Raw genomic sequence first — 19,426 nt, forward strand, 5'->3', positions numbered from 1 at the left:
GGTGTTACAGATTTATCGTCTGTCTAAGAACGTGTAAAACTGACAAACAAAGTGCATTATTGTAACTCTAATTTCTTCGAATGAGTTCGTTTGTTTAAATAATTATGCGAAAACGAACAACAAGCAGAAATAAAGAGATGTATTCTCTTCCTCCTCCTCTCACACCGCAACAGCGTTCGCAACCTCCACCTCCGATACTTCATCCTCGTGGTCCACCACCACCAGTCAGTATTTTTTTTATTATTAAATTAATTGAATCTAGATGTTTGTGAACTTTAGATTAGATGTTTGTGATAATTAAATTACCTCTACTATTTCTACTATTTACCTAAAACTTCTTTGATTATAGCAACTTTATTACATTACTGCGGTCGAGTCAAGAGTGCTACTTATAGATTTTGTTTAGTAAAACATTATACTATTTTGTAATTAGAATCATTCCATAATATATAAATAATAATAATTTAATTTGATAAATATTTTTATGTAGTTGAATGGGCAATTCGAACAAGCTATGTTATTAGAATCGAATATGATTTATGTTTTAACTTCCGCTTTTAACAATATGGCCGCCAGTTGTTTAGGGTAATGTGGCGTTCGACAAAACTGAGTGAAATTATTAAAATATTTATTAGTGACGTAAAGATGTATAAAGTTTTCAGCGTTTTATAGCAGTGTTTGATGACAGAGACGGTCATTTGAATGTTTTTAGTTCGTGTATGAAATTTTGAACGCATCTAGATCGTCTTCTAAATTGAACAGTCAACAAACTTTTGTTTATTTCATTAGAGTGGATTTATTTGTTTCTGCCGAGAATACTCGATTATGAACCATCCATACGTGTCTTGAAATAGTGGAACAAGGACTGACGTCGACACATTAGGTAAATATTCATGATTCTTGAAGAAGCAAGTGAAATCTAAAACATCAGGGTCGCCATTGTTTGACAGGGGACGAAATAACCATTGTAAAATAATGGTATAACTGTTTAAGCATCTATTATGTTATTGTAATTACTGTTATCTTGTTTATCTATAATATATACGCGTATAATATAGGGTGCATGCAGTTCGTGTCATTTCATGATCTTCAATGCAATGGAACTGCTGATCTTATTGAGGATTCTTTGCTAATCCAAGTTGCTATTTGTGGACTAATTCCATGCTAACTGTATGATGAAATGACTGACCTGCTAACACTTGCTTGAATGTTATGTTTTTCAAATGTTAGGTTAGTTCAAAATAGTTTGACATTTGTTTACATTAAACTTTAGTCATTTACTTCATTGACTGTATTATTTTAGCAATAAGCATTATCAAATTGTGAAGTACTTCCATAGTAGTGAACATATTTCTGGTTGTGTGCCCCAGAATGTGTAGTTTTCAAACATTTTTTGATCAATGTAAATATTCCATTATTAGGCATTCAGTCCTCGTTTTTCATTCAGTACAAGCAGATTAGAGTGTGCTGTAGTTGTGTGTTTTGTAACATAGCCATTGCTAAATGCACCCGATTAATCAGTTTATCATTCAGGGTGTGTACATGACTTCAAAAACCAATTCCGCAATATCCATGTCCAGCCAAGAGGTTAAGAAATTGTGTACTCATTGTGAAAATAGAAGATATTTAAGAAAGCATTTAATTGGCTGTATGAAATGTAGGTATTTAAAAGAATATTTTTCAAGGTACTAATTAATTTTACTCAGTAGTGTTGGTACATTCACTTTATATGAATTGAAATTTAAGATTAGCTACTGAAAGTACATTCTTTTAGTGTAAGTAGTTATTTTACACCAGAATATTATATCCATTCTTATTGCCTTACTTTTGCGTAGATAGTTGAAACAGCATTAATCATTGTAAATAGATAAAAGGCATTTGCAGATATGTAGATTGTACAAATAAAAACAAAGATAATATTAGTGATGGGCCAACTCGGGAAAAACAAAACTCGATTTAACCCGAGTTAAAATCCACGTAACTCGGGTTGAACTCGAGTTACGTAACTCGAGTTAACTGGATGGACAAGTCAGTTTTTTAATTATTTTTGCCAGTTTATTCCCTCAGATTCGTATTAACATTTAAAAACATATCATTTATAATGTATTGGGAGAATCATACTAACTAAAGTAAGAAAGAAAAAAATATTGTTTGAAATATAATAATTTATTCATGGATTTTTGGCTTGAATTTTAATTTAAAAAAATATTTATATTTATTATCACTTGGCATTTTTCAAAAACAGAACATAAAACACGAAAATCTACAACAATAACCGGCAGTTTAAAGTTAACTTCAAATGATCGGCAATCTCAACTCTCAAATGATCGGCAATCTTCGGTCCATGTCGGATCCATTCGGTTTACGATACAAACTCGAGTCAGAGAGAATTCAACTCGAGTGGGTTCGAGTTACGCCCAACTCGAGTTAACTCGAGTTACTTACTCGAGTTGACCATCACTAGATAATATATTTTTCGAAAGGCTTTTTATGTATAAATAAACACAGATTGGTAATTTAAACAGTTGTTTATTTGAATATTGGCCTACAAAATTACTGCTCGATTGCACTGGTAGCTAAGCAATGATGTAAACACATTAAAAACAAAAATTATCCCTGAATCTATATATATAAAAATGAAACCCGTTTCGCGTTGTCACGGCATCACGTGTGAACGGCTGAACCGATTTCGATAATTCTTTTTTTTAAATGTTTGTGGAAGTCCAAGGATGGTTCTTACGGAAAAAAATATTAAGAAAATCTCTACGCTAAGGCGGTACGAAGTTCGCCGGGTCAGCTAGTATTTTATAAAAATAAAATCTAAGAGGCATGTTAGTGTTGAAAGAGAAAATCATTGTAATAAGTATTACAAATATGGATTATATTGTAATGTACAAATGAACCAGTTTTCCAATTTCCTACAAACCTCAATTAAATTGGGTAAAATTACTTTAATGCATTTTAAGAAAGATTTAAATAATTTTATTAGCAAGGTAAATACAATTTTGTCAACATTTATACAGCTGTCAAGGTATACTAGTTGAAGTCAACACTAGTGAGGTTTTGCATAAATTAGTTATTAATATTTTTATTAAACAGAACTATAGTAAAATATTGTCTCTTTTTTGTAACAAAATAAGGGATGCTATGTCATGTAAATAGTTTTAAATAGCTGTAATAGAAAGTTGTAGTTGCATGAAAGTATATTTGTTTAGAATAATACACATGTGAGCTCACAATACAAGTAAAACTTTCACATTACTTATTATAATGTCCAGTGTTAATTTGAGTATGTAAAATTATATTTCGGTTGTCACTTTCTGTGATTTCTAACAAGGAAAATATGTAATTTTGTCTTCTCCCCTTGGTTTTTTCTGTAAATCTAATTAAAAATTGTTTTTGTAGTGACTCAAATTGAAAATTTGACTATGCTTGTATTATTGTGAATAATTTTTATGGAGGATACGATTAGGACCTTTGACTTTTAAATACCAATGCATATTCTGAATGTCCCAAAGATGACCTGAAACTCAAAATGAACATTGGAGTTTGATTTCTAGTTACGCAGTCATATCAACAAATGTCATGCAATGTTATTTGTAAACAAATAAAACTTATCTTTTATGTGACATTACTAAGTAACCTTTGCCTCCAGAAGTATTTTTTCTGAGATAACTGGTTATTTGTGTCCTATTTATGTGCGAAATTTACGCAAATGCATTAAAAGCTTAGGTATTTATTGTTATTGTATCTTGATTTTGGGCTGTGTTTGTTAAGTTGGTGAAACTTATAGCACAGACTGAGTATCACAAAAAGTTAAACTTTCTTTAGTGGTGTAGTACAGTATCTAACTTCAATAACTTTTGTCACAATATCTTAGTTTGTCACTAAACTATACTTAGTTCTAATTGCCAACATAATTACATACAGAAAAATAAGTAAATGTAGTTTTCATTGTAACATATTTTATTGTTAATTATTCTTTGAAATATGCAGTTCAATTAACTGAAGTAACTGGTTTTCCAATCTGTCTTAGGCCTTGTTCAGACACACACGATAACGCGGTTTTTGGGTGGTTCTCACCGGCGAGACACAGGTGGTTACATTTTGATGTATAATGTACGAGAACTGCCCAGCAACCGCGAGATTATCGTTGTCTGAACCAGGCCTTAGTGCTTTGCCAGACTGTAGGCGCGTGCGCCACTATAGACACTCGAATAAGATTTCATATGTTTGAGTAAAATTCGCTGCGCCCGCGTGTCTAGACCAAGCTCTTACACTCTTTATTGAACACTGTAGTAATGTCTTCGTACAATGTTTCAGGTTATGGCAAACTTGAATTTCCAGCAAGCCCCTAGAAGCCTAGCTAGTGGCGGCGTGGGCGGTGTGGGTGGCGTGGGAGGGCGCGGTCTGGTCTCAGGGGTGAGAAACTTTATAAAATATACAGTCTACAGCTACTACAGAGCAAGGTTCAACTGTGTACCTTTCTTTTTTCTTTCGAAGGAAGTCATTTACATTGACCACTTTGTGTCTTGTAAAGAGAGAGTTAAAACAGTTTTCAGTGTAGTTTGTAGCTAGATTATCTAGTAAGGATTGTTCACAATAAATTCAGATAACGTTCAAGTTTGTTTTGGCTACTACTCTATAGACACATCTTACAAAGAAGTAGATAAATTATCTAATTAGCGATATTTTTATATTATTTACTGCTGGCCGTTAGCCCCTATGGCGATGCTCCGCTGATCTTTTCCAATAGCATAAAAAATTTAACTTTTCAAGAATAGGTTTTAATTTTATTTATTTATGACAAGGACAACATTCGTGGAGTTCAAACTAGCGTCCTGTCACCCTCGGATATAAGAGTGCTAAAGTAAACGTATAGTATATATAGTAGAATACATAGGTTTCCGTCCGTGCCCCAGATGTCATTTTACGTAACGTCATCTTTCAATAAACACTATCACCCGTATTCACAAACGATGCTTTCTTCAGTGAAGCAGAAAATCGAACGCACAGCGTTGAATAGAGCTCTGTGATTGGTTCGTGGGTGACCCTGTGCGTCCACGCGCACTGAGACCTGAGACCTCATGGTAATGTTTGTTAATACGGGCGTATGTTCCCTCCGCGCGTAATTATATTGCTGTCGCGACTGTGCGACGGGCGCCCGCAGTGAGTGTGCGAGCGCGACAGCAACATAATTACGCGCGAGCGATAAGGATGGGTAGCTTGGGGTCATTGGACAAAATTCTACGTGCTCGCGGACCAGACTATAGTTATGTGACGTCAACGTTTAATAAACACTGTTCCCTCCAGGTGTCCGGTCATGTGACGCCGACGTTCGGCGGCGCGCTATCGCCGGGCCGCAATTCCACGGCGATGCCCGGCGGCGCCCCGCCGTCCATGGCGTCGCGCTCCACGCTCTTCGGCCAGCGGGCCTTCGCCGACCGCCGGGTGCCGATGCCGACGACGCTGTCGCAACCTAATTCCAATTCCATGGTGAGTTTGAGTAATAGATTGGGGTTATAAGTCCCAAAGGAGGAGCAAGTTACACGTTAACTACGTAAGAGAAGAACGTAGTCGCACTGGTCGCCCTAAGCAAACTTGACGGCGCACTGTAGCAGACGAGGCGAAAAAATTCGGCAAAACTTGGAGCGAGATCAAACGCGAAGCTCAAGACCCAACGCGATGAGTAGTGTTGTGGACGCCCTCTGCCCCATCTATGGGACACAGGACCTTAAGTCAAGTAAGTAATGTAATAGATACCGGCACTCCGCCGTCCATGGCGTCGCGCTCCACGCTCTTCGGCCAGCGGGCCTTCGCCGACCGCCGGGTGCCGATGCCGACGACGCTGTCGCAACCTAATTCCAATTCCATGGTGAGTTTGAGTAATAGATTGGGGTCATAAGTCCCAAAGGAGGAGGAAGTTACACGTTAACTATGTAAGAGAAGAACGTGGTCGCCCCAAGAAAACTTGGCGACGCATTGTAGCAGACGAGGCGAAGAAAATCGGCAAGATTTGGAGCGAGATCAAACGCGAAGCTCAAGACTCAACGCGATGAAGAGTGTTGTGGACGCCCTCTGCCCCATCTAGGGGACACGACCTTAAGTCAAGTAAGTCATGTAAAAGATACCGGCACTCCGCCGTCCATGGCGTCGCGCTCCACTCTCTTCGGCCAGCGGGCCTTCGCCGACCGCCGGGTGCCTATGCCGACGACGCTGTCGCAACCTAATTCCAATTCCATGGTGAGTTTGTAGTATATTGGAAAACTGCCAAAGCTGGAGGAAGTTACACGTTAAAGATATTAGTGTGGTGGCCCGCCGTCAATGGCGTCGCGCTCCACGCTGTTCGGCCAGCGGGCCTTCGCCGACCGCCGGGTGCCGATGCCGACGACGCTGTCGCAACCTAATTCCAATTCCATGGTGAGTTTGAGTAATAGATCGGGGAAAAAACGTCCCAAAGGCGGAGGAAGTTACACGTTAACTATCATCAGGTCATTTTGTCTTGAGCACGATCAGGAGCACGACCGTCTCTTTATTTATTAGAGACAAATGGAGGATTTGGCTTACACTCTATGCTGGCCAGCTAAGATGATTGGGGGCCTGATGATGTTTGTATATTTTTCACTAGAGGCAACTTTGCTTCTTACGATATCCAAAGGAAGTGTTAGAGCGGCCCTATTGTACCCTGCCTGACATGGCTCAGCTCGCTGGCAGCAGGCTGGTCTTCTCAGTTGACCATCATCATCAACAGCCCTTTACAGTCCACTTCTTGACTATGAGCCTCCTCCACTTTAGTGCAGGGTTTCGCCACGCTTGGCAGGCGGGTTGGAGATCGCAGTTTAAAAGATTAATGTTTATCAGAGAGCGCTGCTGTCCGTTCTCTGTTTTATGTGTAGTAGTCTTACGACACCCGCGGGAAGAGTAGGGGTTGGTGACAAATGTATTCTACTCTGCCGTCACCACACGGCCAGTTGACCATAACCTGTTTTATAACGAAGTACGAAATTTCAGAAACTTGTCCTTAATCATTCATATTTCTATCCCCAGTCGAGTATGGGCAACCTGTCTCGGTTCAACGCGGGCAACAACTACCACTCGGTGTTTGGCGAGGGCGGCGACACGTCCACGCCGCCGCTGCTGGACCTCAGCGAGTTCCCGTCGCTCACGGCGCGCGGCGCCGGCGACCAGGCGCCCACGGCCGCGCCGCCGCCGCCCGGCTCTAAACCCTACGGTAAGCATTTAAAGTTGAGAGTCCTCTGATATCACCTATTCTCTGGCGAAGCTGGATAGCATAGACGACCCAAAACAGTTGCCAAGTGCTCGCGCCGCCGCCGCCCAGCTCTAAACCCTACGGTGAGTGCATTTAAAGTCGAGAGTCCTCTATGTTCACCTACTCCCTGGCGAAGCTGGAAAAGTCATTCACGACTAAAGCCTGGTCCGTGAGTACGTAGAATCCCGTCCAATGACCCCAAGCTACCCATCCCTAATTATGTTGCTGTCGCGCTCGCACACTCATTGCGCACAGTCGCGACAGCAACATAATTACGCGCGAGCGATAGGGGTGGGTAGCTTGGGGTCATTGGACGGGATTCTACGTGCTCACGGACCAGGCTTTACCAACATAGTCCATCTGAAACAGTTGCCCATCGCTCGCGCCGCCGCCGCCAGGCTCACCCTACGGTTAGTGAAGCAAAGTGAGCCTTGTGATTGTGAGCCAGTTTGCTCAGGTCACGGTGAGTGTCTTCATACAAGTTAAGAGTTACTCTAAACCGTCTTGAGTACAGCAAAGTAGCCCTTACATCCAGGGCACGGCACAAACTCAGATATGGCGTCGTTCAGAGCACGCTTTAGTGATATGCGCCTGCGCAGGTCTCCAAATCTATTCACAGCGATAGAAAATTTTGGCATTTAGCTACTGAAAATGCGGTATAAAAACTGTTTTACAATAAATTATTATTATTATGTATTCGTTTTTGATTATTACAAACCTAAAGTCAATTCACTAACACCTCACCCTCTCATTCTAGTGGGTATGGTGAAGCAGCCGACATCCGAGCAGTCCGAGTTCACGATGTCTTCAGAGGACTTCCCCGCGCTGCCCGGCACGTCGACCGGCGCCGCGCCGGCGCCGCCGCCGGGCCCGCCGCCGCTCGCGCCGCATCCGCCGCCAGACTACGGCGACAAGCCGCGCAAGGGCATACAGACGTCGCCTGACGGTGAGTAACGGGGAGTGCTTTGTAGAGCGGTGACGGCTGCGGCTTGCAAGAACTATTAGAGCGGCTATAAGATAAATAAATGAATACTTAGATTGCAGCTACAAAATTTTCTATTTTTATAACAACAACCACTGTGTAAAAGCTGCGCACGTGACATTGGAGGAATAGTGTGCCCTCAGTGGCGAAAAAACGCAAGTTCATCGCCATAAACCAAAGAAGAAGAAGAAGAATATATGAATATAGATGACCCACGCTGAACTGTCCCACCAAACTCAATGACAGGGGGGCGCTACCATCGTTCAACTATATGGTTTCCAACATGGCAAAAATCGGAACTAGCGATCCGGGATTGACGGTGGCGCCCCACTGTCAATGTCATGCATAGGACAGTGGGTCTAGTCAAAACGCACTTTAAAATCGCAAACCCATCGCAAACCAGTCGCAAACAAACAAACAAATCGCAAAAGAGGTCGATAACAAAAAAGGCTTAGTCAAACGGCAAAAAATCGAATCGCAAAGCCCTACCTATCGATAATCGAAAGACTGGATTGAAATTTCCCATACAAAGGCTTAGCCAACATGCATTTAAGACTCAATCAAAATCGAATCGAATCGCAACACCCGCCATTTTCATTGCGATTACTTAAACCCCGGTGATAAGCTTCGATTATATCGAAAACCAATAGGGTGAGTTGCACCACCTAACTTTGACCGTAACTATGACGTTAACCGGTGTTTTTTGTATGGAGTTTGACAGATTTTAGACGTTTGTCAAAGTTAAACTAAGATGGTGCAACCCACCTTAAGGCTGTTTTGACAAATCCGTATCGCGATGTCGTTTTGACAGCTAATTTGACAGCGAAGCATAGACGTAAACAGAGAGCAGAAAGAAGGAAGAAACTAATTTAAAAAAAAAACGTTTAAAAACTGTGTCTAAATGCTGTTTGTGCAGGACCTCATTTTCGCTAGCTATTATTACGTCATCGAGATACACAAATAAAAAATCTAGACCTTGTAATACAACGCTATCCATAAATCGTTGAAATGTTTGACCTGCGTTACGTAACCCAAAGGTCATGCGCGTAAATTCAAACAGTCCAAAGGGTGTTATGATCGCTGTCTTCTCAATGTCGTCATCATTTACAGGAATAAAATGATATGCTCTATTTAAATCTAGGCGAGAAAAAATAGTTTTCTTACCTGCTAATACATATTTAAAATCTTGCAATCGGGGTATGGGGTAGCGGTCTGGCTTCGTCACGGCATTCAACCTACGGTAGTCACCGCAAGGACGTAAATCTCCGTTCTTTTTGGCTACTACATGAAGTGGACTTGCCCATGCGCTTTTGGACGGCCTACATATCCCTAATTCTACCATATGTTTAAATTCATCCTTGACCCGTTTGTACCTATCCGGAGGTAGAGGCCTAGCCTTCGTATAGACCGGGGGTCCGGATGTCTCTACATAGTGACATACTGAGTGTTTAGGCGTCTCTTTATACGATACAGGTTTGGTTAAATCTGAATAATTTAATAATAATTCATGCCATTTGTTAGTATTATCCACGGTCTTAATTAGGGCATGAATATCGGAATCTCGGAATCTCGTAATATCGGAATCTCGGAACACGAGATCCGATATTACAATTCCGATATTGAGCGACCCAATATCGTAATATCGGAATCAGATAAAGGTTTTAATTGATATTTTAAACAAAGCATTTAGCGCGCCACAACCTGCCACAAAGCCCAAAGTACATGATTGGCAAAGACCAATGACTTTCTCATGTCTCTCACCATCACTTTTTGTCCTACTGTAAATACTTATTTTATTATCTTTACTATTTATGGTTAATTTAACTTGTTCAAAATCAATTTTAGGACTTGCCGTAGTTGGTCTTAGCAATGAAAAACGACATGTCAACTCCCTTCCAAACATTAATTGGACTATGGTCCTATGTACTATGTACCCTGCCCATTGCCACTTCAGCTTACTAGTCCGTCGGGCTATATCAGCGACTTTAGTTCGTTTAGGGAGCTAGTCGTTTCTGATTCAATCTCGTAAAGAAACACCAAGCTCTCCTAAGCACGCTGTGCAACTTTGAGAGGCCACGTTTCCGAGCCGTATATCATCACTGGTAACACTCACTGATTGAAGACTTTCGTCTTTAAGCACTGAGGTATTTTGGACGAAAAGATGTTATGTAGTTTCCCGAACGCTGATTCGACGATTTACCGCTTTCTCGAAATTACATCTACCTATCTGAATATTTTGTTCGAGGTAGACATACTTGTCAACAATATCGAGAATCGAGCTCCCAACCGAAACTGGGTAAGGCGAAACATGGACATTCTACATAAGCTTCGTTTTGTCTATGTTCATACGAAGGCCTAGCCTACCTGTTGGGAGACTCGATTAAGGTCTTCGAGGATTGTGCCGAGGTGCCAGCGATTCTGCCATAGTACGCAAAGCTACCAACCGGGTAATATGGAAAGCATTGGGGGAGGCCTAAGTTCAGCAGTGGACGTCCTATGGCTGAGATGATGATGACGCAAAACTGACGGCCGATGGTGCAGCAAGGTTCTGGTGTGGAGGCCACGTACTGGAAAGCGCAGCGTAAGACTGCCATCCACAAAGTGGACCGACGACATCATCATGAAGGTAGCACGAAGGCGCTGGATGCAGGCCGCCACAAACCGGCCATTGTGGAAATCGTTGGGGGAGGTTTATGTTCAGCAGTGGACAGGACGTCCACATGGCTGAAATGATGATGATGATGACGATGGCTCGTGGTTTTGTGAGTTGTTCATCGTTAATCAAAAAGGAACAAATTACAAGCAAGTTTTTTACCACTCTCTACAATTTATGTAACATGTAACTTGAATGACACTACAAATCGTTCGGACAACCTATTGTTTGAAGGTTAATATCATGAAGGAGTTCATATTTGTTTGATACCTCTGATTTTATAAAAACACATATTCTTTGCTAGCCCTTAATCCTTATTGGCCCTTTATCAGTAACCAAATACATAACAAAAAATGGTTTTAAATACTTAATTTTTTTATTTTAAGAAGTGCTGTTTTGTACCAAATTAAAGTTTTTGATTAAAATCTTTATTTTACTTTATACAATCCAGAATTGTTACGAATATAACCAAATATTCAATTTATACCACATAAACTCAATTCCGATATTAATATCGGAATTCCGATATTGAGATATAATATCGGAATCCAATATCGGAATTGAAAACCTTCCGATATTACATGCCCTAGTCTTAATAGATGACTCATCGTTACTTTCCTGTGAAATAATCGAAGCGAGAACATTTAGATTAGTGACTTGGTCCCTTAATTTTCGCGCGTGTAAATCAACTAACAGATTGAAATGGCTTAAAAAGTCTGCCCCAATAATTGGCTGCTTTACGTCCGCTATAATAAAATTCCATCTAAATGCTCTCCTTAGATTTAAATTTAAAACAAGAGTACGCGTACCATATGTCTTAATTTCAGTACCATTTGCAGCGTATAACTTATAATTACAATCATCTGAAAGCGAACACACTTTTTAACNGCGATGGCATTTTGACTAGACCCACTGTTCAGTATTTTGGAACTATAGACATGTTGACACCACCAATCAACTGACGTACTTTTTAAAACTGTCAAAACGAAAATCTCCCATAGATTTTGTATGGCACTACAAGCAAGTGACGTCACTATTTTGTCAACTCAAATAAACTACTTTTTTCAATTACAATGCGACCAAAAATCGTCATTTACAGGTAATTTAAAATCAATTAAGTTTTTAAGACCAGAATAAAGCGTCTTTTTAGAAAAGTTGTGATTTTGAATTATTGGAGAATGGTGTCAAACTGTCCATTATGTAAATTAATACAAACACTATCAATCCGCTCCGTTTATTATAATTTTAAATTTACTAACCGGTGTACTCATGCTATAAAATAAATAAATAAATCATGTAAATACGAACACTACCAATCCGCTCCGTTTATAATAATTTTAAATTTACTAACCCAGTGTACTCAATTTAAATGAATGTATTTTCTGTTCTGAGACATGTCAAATTCTATTGGGATTCTGGGCCTCTTCAAGCCGAGAGTAAACAGGCATTTACAGGGCAGTCTAATTGCTTGCCTTGACCATGGTGTGTATAAAAGAAAGTTCATATACACATTTTCTTTTGCATTGTGCGAGGATCGAGATTCGAGACTGCGAACTCTAGCATATAGCATATTATACGCGAATTTCTAATACAAGCCGCCATCGAGAATAGTGTGATTGTTATAGCAGACTTTCATGAGATTCAGAGAGTTTCATGGAACTATTGACCCTTTGTGACTAAATTCATAATCTAGGGATGTTCTCTTTACGATCGAACAAAAAATGTGTTTACGTAAAAATGCAGTCAGGTGAAATGGTGTCTACTTGTGCGTAACGGATTACCTGTCCTTTTTTACGTTTCGCGACGTGACTTTATTGTAATGAAATAAGAAAGTTTTTACATTCATGTCAATAGGCAATATAGCCCATGCTAAAATAGTTCTTGCAAGAAGGCAGCTATAGACTAATTTTGATTAAAATAATTCATAGTTTTAACAATCACGCACTTAATTGTAACAAATGCCTAATATCATAATACATGATAACTTGAGCGTGATTGTCGACGTGTTTTGGTATGTATTGGACTAATTACTTATTTTGTGTAAACTACCTCGACGATCCATATGGGGTACTTTTACAAGAAATAAATAATTTGTAGGCAATAATATTAGTAACGCAAACCTTTCAATGTTGTCTCATTACCCGCTATTTCATTCAATAAGTATAATGTCTTGCAAAAAGCTGCTTTTATTTATGCATGCAATATTTATTGGTTCAAATTTCAAGTATTGATGTAGTAGCCTAGAATTGATGTCGAAATAACCTGTCTGACATTCGTTTTTTCTTCCCAAAGTTGTCAGTCAAGGAGCACATACGGAATTCTATGGTGTGTATTATTGCCTCGGGTGCAGATATGTTAAAGTGGCTTGTGTTGCCCTGATTTGTAGCGAACAAACAATTAGGGCTACAGCGTTCATAGCAAAAGCAGCTTTAATGTATTCACCATTCAAATCAAATTTAAAATTGTGTATGATTCGTGCTATTGTGATAGAGGAATGTGTTTTTTTAGGCAAAGTAACGAATATACCAGAGACAATGATACCGAATCAGTTTGGTATTGTGGGACTATTGACGTTTATTCGCGCAGCGGAGTCTGACCCCAGTCTAGTGTCACTGGCACTAGGTCAAGATCTCACGGCGCTCGGATTGAATCTAAACTCACCTGACAATCTTTATCTCACCTTCGCTGGACCCTGGGCGGATACGCCTTGTAGGTAAGATTTTAAAAGGATATACTAAGCTTGGTTTAACGTCTAACTTCATCCGAGTTGGGTGAGCGAAAGCGATAGCGCCGTCGTACGCGTTGTCATCATGATTCGACCACAGGACAGTGTTCAGTTCAGAAAAAATAGCAAATGTTTTTCTGGGTTGAACCTGTTTTTGTGGAGCCGTTTCTACGTATCGTGCATGTAGTTGTAGGTACAAGCGGCGGTTCTGAATCACCACTACGATCGCCCATTGCATGTTTTATATTTAGTTTCTGCGATTTATTTTGTTATTCCATTATTTTGAGCTCGCTAAGGGCGTGTTCATAACGAGAGATGTGTATTTCAGATGCTGTGATTGGTTGATATTTCACCAATCACAGTCGATGAAATGAATGTCAGAATAACATTGTGAAATTAACTTAGAACTACTGCTACCGCTTGCATGTTATTAACACGCCCTAAAACAACTTCCATTTGATCACATTTCTTCCATTAAATGTTAAAATAATTAATTTGTAAACAGTAGACGCTAAATTGTGTTTATTTTGCGTTGCAGACCACAAGATATGGACTACCACGTACCCCCCGAATACCTGATAAATGGCTCCATCAGAGAAAAACTGGCGCCGCTACGACTGAGTCGATATAAGGAAGATCTATTGTTTTACTTGTTCTACTGCTTCGTTGGCGACGTGTTACAAATCGCAGCTGCAGCTGAGCTGTAAGTTTACGAACTTGTACCACAGAATAATAATAAGTACTACGTACAGAAGTTTTACTTCGCGAAGGTATTTAAAAAAATGTATGCTCAATGTCATTAACAATATGGTGTAATTTAGCCTGTCTCAAGAGTCAAGCAAGTTTGTCAGAAGTTTTGTTGACAAACGTCAGTGATCGGCACTGCGCCGAAGCTATAGGGCTGACTTCGGTAAAATGATGTGACGTGAGGTGCCAATCTGCAGAAAATGGCGGAGGAAATACATGATTTAGCATGAATTATCATGAATAATATTAACTACTTATTTACCTCTCAGTGTCTTCAGGCAACTTAAAAAAGTACATTCTGTGTTTTTATTATTATTTAGGCAGTTAAATACTGCACAGTATTTAGTACACCATTTTCTTTATTTTTTTCCATCATACACAAGAATACGCGTGCGTGAGTCAATGTTCGCTCGTATGTGAGGCCTTGTCGAATAGTACTCTTGTAGGGGGCAATCGTGCGTGTTTTGTTTTCGATGTAAACTCGCGGAGATGAACAGGCCTGGTTGTACCTAAGATACACAGCGTGTATAGGACAAAGAAAAGAAAAGAAAGCATGTAGGAACTAGAGTGAAAATAAAAACCCAGTCTATCTTAGGCCACACGCAACGTAGGTACATAGGGCACTGTATAGTGTCATAAATATACAAGTTATACGTAAATATCTGGCGGTCATCAATTATTACGAAGTTGAGACCATCTAACAAAAATCACCAGTGAATTATGTGTTAAGTACATAGGTACTATCACACCTAGCTCGATACTTAGGCGGTTATCACACTGCGCCGCGCTCCGCCGCGGAGCGCGGGGTGACAGATTTAATCATTGTATGCAAGTACCTCAGTTTGTATAGAAAACACGCGCGGCACTTCACACTGACAACGCGTCCGCGCGCGTGATTTTTTATATGAAAATCACGCGCTCCGCGGCGGAGCGCGGCGCAGTGTGATAACCGCCTAAAGAGCTGATACTCTGTTGATTAGATACTAAATGAACAACATACCAACTGTTCATTCATTTTTGTCCCAATCTGCAACTGCAGCTGGCGTTATGGTCCGAAATTTAAGGCCTGGTTCAGACAGGGATAATCACACGGTTGCTGAGCAGTTCTCGCACATTTGCATCAAAACGTAACAGCACGGTTACTGCCTCAGTGCCTTACCAATGAGAATCACCCAAAAACCGCGCGATTATCGCTCGTCTGAACCAGCACAGGGCTACTACGAAACGCTGTTTACGTAGTTTCGGGTCTATCTGTCACCTTCCCTCGTACTAGCATCTCGCTTTGCGTGAGAGAGATGGCAACATTCGAAACTTCGGATGACGTTTTTCGGAGTAACGCGGCCTTAATCTAATTTTAGTACTGTTTTGTTTGGCTTATTCCACAATTCCCCGTTAACGCCAATTGGAGCTTATAATGGGGAATAATGAACTAAAAAGTTCATTAATCCCCGTTATATTAGGATTTTATTTTTAACGTAATGGGGATTAATGAACTAAAAAGTTCATTAATCCCCGTTATATTAGGATTTTATTTTTAACGTAATGGGGATTAATGAACTTTTTAGTTCATTATTCCCCATTATAAGTTCCAATTTAACGTTAACGGGGAATAGTGACGGGGATTGTCAACGGGGAATAGGTTGTTAATAGTGACGTAATGTCGCCAGGTACAACCGCGAGTGGCGGTATCACATGGAGGAGAAGGTGTGGATCTCGCAAGCGCCCGGCATGCCCATGGTCGAGAAGACCTCCACGTACGAGCGCGGCACCTACTACTTCTTCGATGCGCACAACTGGCGCAAGGTACGTACTAATATATAGACGGCCGTTTGGTGTAGTGGTTCAGAACGGACTACTAAGCCGAGAGGTCCCGGGTTCGATTCCCGGCCGGGCAGAAATTTAATTTCTGTGACGGGTCTGGGTGTGACTATGTATAATATGTATGTATTTAAAAAAAAAAAGTATAAAAGTAGTATATCCGTTAAGCTAGCACCCATAACACAAGCATTAAGTTGCTTACTTTGGGGCTAGCTGGCGCTGTGTGAAATTGTCCGAAGATTTATTTATTATTATTATTATTATACACCGTGTTACTTTGCATTCTTGCCATATTCACAGAGATAAAAGTAGGTAACAATACCTATTATTTAAGATAAACAAGAGACTCCCATAAAGAAAGTACACTAAGATTTTAGTAAATTTGGTTTTTCAGTACAAATTGGAATAAACCAATTTTGTCTCGCACGTTCTACAGGTGCAAGTGGAATAAACCTAGTGGGCGTGGCCTAGTTCTTAATAATCTGTTGTTTTATGGCTCTGGGTACCAGCCTTTTTATCCAGTCATACATAATAATTATTTTAAAATACTCTTCAGTTGATTTCAGATTTTCCTTTCTACTTTACGGGCTTAGGACCGTCAAAAATACGTAAAAATTAATAGGGTTTCAATTAATTTACGACATTGTACCCTATTTTTACAAATTAATAAATTAAGTATGAAATGAAATCACCTTATTCACAATTAATTATTTATTCATAAGTTCCTACTTACAAAGTTTACGTACTGCGAAGCAAGTGTTCAAAGTGTCCTCCGTTCTGATGAAGGCACTCTAGCACTCTAGCACGGCGAAGCGTAGGTTTTTCGCTTTAGTTTTCGCAACACATAAACGTTTTGTATCACAGTTTCACTAAAACAATCCTTTCATGTAACGCGTTTACACTGTTTATCTCTTCTGCGCATACCAGTCGTTTCATGCGTCGTTTCAGTCGTGGTGGCCAAGCTACTGGACCCCTCGTCCAATCCACTGTTCACCAAACGTATTATTCGCGCACTTGACGTCCTTATTGTGGGGGAGCACCATCCTGTTTTTCAGTACAAATTGGAATAAACCAATTTTGTCTCGTATGTTCTACAGGTGCAAGTGGAATAAACTAGTGGGCGTGGCCTAGTTCTTAATTTTATGGCTTTGGGTACCAGCCTTTTTATCCAGTCATAATAACTATTTTAAAATACTCTTCAGTTGATTTCCGATTTTCCTTTCTACTTTACGGGCTTAGGACCGTCAAAAATACGTATTATAATAATTAATAGGGTTTCAATTAATTTACAACATTGTACCCTATTTTTACAAATTAATAAATTAAGTATGAAATGAAATCACCTTATTCACAATTAATTATTTATTTATAAGTTCCTACTTACAAAGTTTACGTACTGGGAAGCAAGTGTTCAAAGTGTCCTCCGTTCTGATGAAGGCACAGTCTAGCACGGCGAAGCGTAGGTTTTTCGCTTTAGTTTTCGCAACACATAAACATTTTGTATCACAGTTTCACTAACGTAACGCGTTTACACTGTTTATCTCTTCTGCGCATACCAGTCGTTTCAAGTCACTCCAAAAATCCATTGGTGTCAGGTCCGAGGATCGTGGTGGCCAAGCTACTGGACCCCTCGTCCAATCCACTGTTCACCAAACGTATTATTCGCGCACTTGACGTCCTTATTGTGGGGGAGCACCATCCTGCTGGTAGTAGAGCATTTGGTGTAACGCTAAGGGTACGTCATCAAGCATTTCGTCTAAGACGTCTTGCAGACACTCCCAGCACCATTTTGATTAAATTATTCGTTGTTTGAATACACTTCAGTCATTTTTGTATTATTTATTACGTAATTTGTGTTTGATGGATTTCTCAGTTTTTTACAAGTGTCAAAAAGACATTTTAAAGACATTAGATTGCAATAGATATTTAAAAATACAATAAAAAGTAAAAAAGTCTCCATCGCCATCGCCAACAAGTGATGTGCATGCGTTACGATAATTAGTGGTGTGTTTAACAGATTGTCGATAAAATAAAATACTCAAGATTAAAAAAAAAATTTTTCGGGCATTATTTTTTTACGGATTTGTGTTCAGTATCAGTAATATAGTAACCTCTGTAAATATGGCAAGAATGCAAAGTAACACCCTGTATACAAGATACAAATCTTTGCTTGTATTGATCGCCCTAACTCTTGCTGCGCGACATAACAATGAAAATGCCAAGAAAAAAGANTGTATAGGCATAGGTACAAATTACTTGGTAAAAGACGCCTGTCTTTCCGCTAGATATAGATGTATGTAGGTAAAGTCCGGTCGCCGAGCAGATAGAATTTCGTACAATGACTCCAAGCTACCCATCCTTATCGCTCGCGCGTAATTATATTGCTGTCGCGCTCTTATGATTTGCAGTTTTAATTTTTATCATGTGTCTACGCTACGCGCATATTACTAAAGCCCGACTGTGGTGCTGTAAGAATTAATCAGCGTTGAAAATGGGGCGTCTTTCACGTAAGGGTGTGGCCCCATTTGTCCGTTGCACTGCGTCGCAGCGATATATTTTTAATGACTTATGCCATATTCATGCGATACGTTACCACAGCGCAACGGACCAATGGGGCCTTACCCTTAAATTGCAAATACAACAGTCCTCTTATGCTTCAGCGCTCACCAAAGGGCGCCACTAATTAGTGACAGCACCTTCCTTACTCAATAGTGTTGCCAACTGGTGAGCGCAAATACGATACTCTTCATTATATTGAACCACTATTACTTGTCGGCAGGTGGCGAAGGAATTCCACCTGGACTACAGCAAGCTGGAGGGCCGGCCGCAGCTGCCGCCGCACGTGCTCACGTAGCGCCCCCGCGCCGCGCGCCACACACCTAATGTAGTTTTGTTATATAAAAAGTACAAGTTTAAAAAATGAACGCTTTTATTTATTTCTAAACCTCCAGAGACCATCCGGTATATTACCAATCCGTAATCACTTACCATCAGGTGATCCGTCTGCTCGTTTGTCTCCTGTAACATAAAAAAAAACATTTCTGTGGATTGGGTGCCTGCAAATAGAGGCGTGAAGCGCTGCAGGAGCAAGACCACAGATATGGATTAGAGTAGATACAGCAAGTTGATCGTCAAAGCGTGCCATTCCGATATGTCCAAATGGACATACATGGTCGAGTGATGTTCATGTAATCCGATTACAACAATCGGTTACGATGATCTTACGAGGAC

General features: G+C 40.1%; 1 protein-coding gene across 4 annotated transcripts; it reads left to right on the plus strand.

Moving 5' to 3' along the window:
* The first annotated feature begins 3 nt into the window (after positions 1 to 3).
* On the plus strand, positions 4 to 19,119 carry Rga (CCR4-NOT transcription complex subunit regena). 4 transcript variants are annotated; one of them, XM_028323520.1, is made up of 10 exons: positions 4 to 224; positions 4,324 to 4,422; positions 5,314 to 5,496; positions 7,048 to 7,231; positions 8,028 to 8,216; positions 13,198 to 13,230; positions 13,414 to 13,618; positions 14,169 to 14,333; positions 16,045 to 16,180; positions 18,975 to 19,119. In XM_028323520.1, exons 1-10 carry the CDS (start codon positions 105 to 107, stop codon positions 19,047 to 19,049), a joined length of 1,389 nt encoding a protein of 462 aa, XP_028179321.1. In that variant the 5' UTR covers positions 4 to 104; the 3' UTR covers positions 19,050 to 19,119. The 4 variants fall into 4 exon arrangements, with proteins under 4 accessions (XP_028179321.1, XP_028179322.1, XP_028179323.1 ...); XM_028323522.1 differs by lacking the exon at positions 4 to 224 and adding an exon at positions 540 to 883; XM_028323521.1 differs by lacking the exon at positions 13,198 to 13,230 and having other exon boundaries at positions 5 to 224.
* Positions 19,120 to 19,426: the final 307 nt, after the last annotated feature.

Source organism: Ostrinia furnacalis, unplaced genomic scaffold (genome assembly GCF_004193835.3).
Source record: "Ostrinia furnacalis isolate ACB-3 unplaced genomic scaffold, ASM419383v2 OfSCF0639, whole genome shotgun sequence".
NCBI classification, from domain to species: domain Eukaryota; kingdom Metazoa; phylum Arthropoda; class Insecta; order Lepidoptera; family Crambidae; genus Ostrinia; species Ostrinia furnacalis.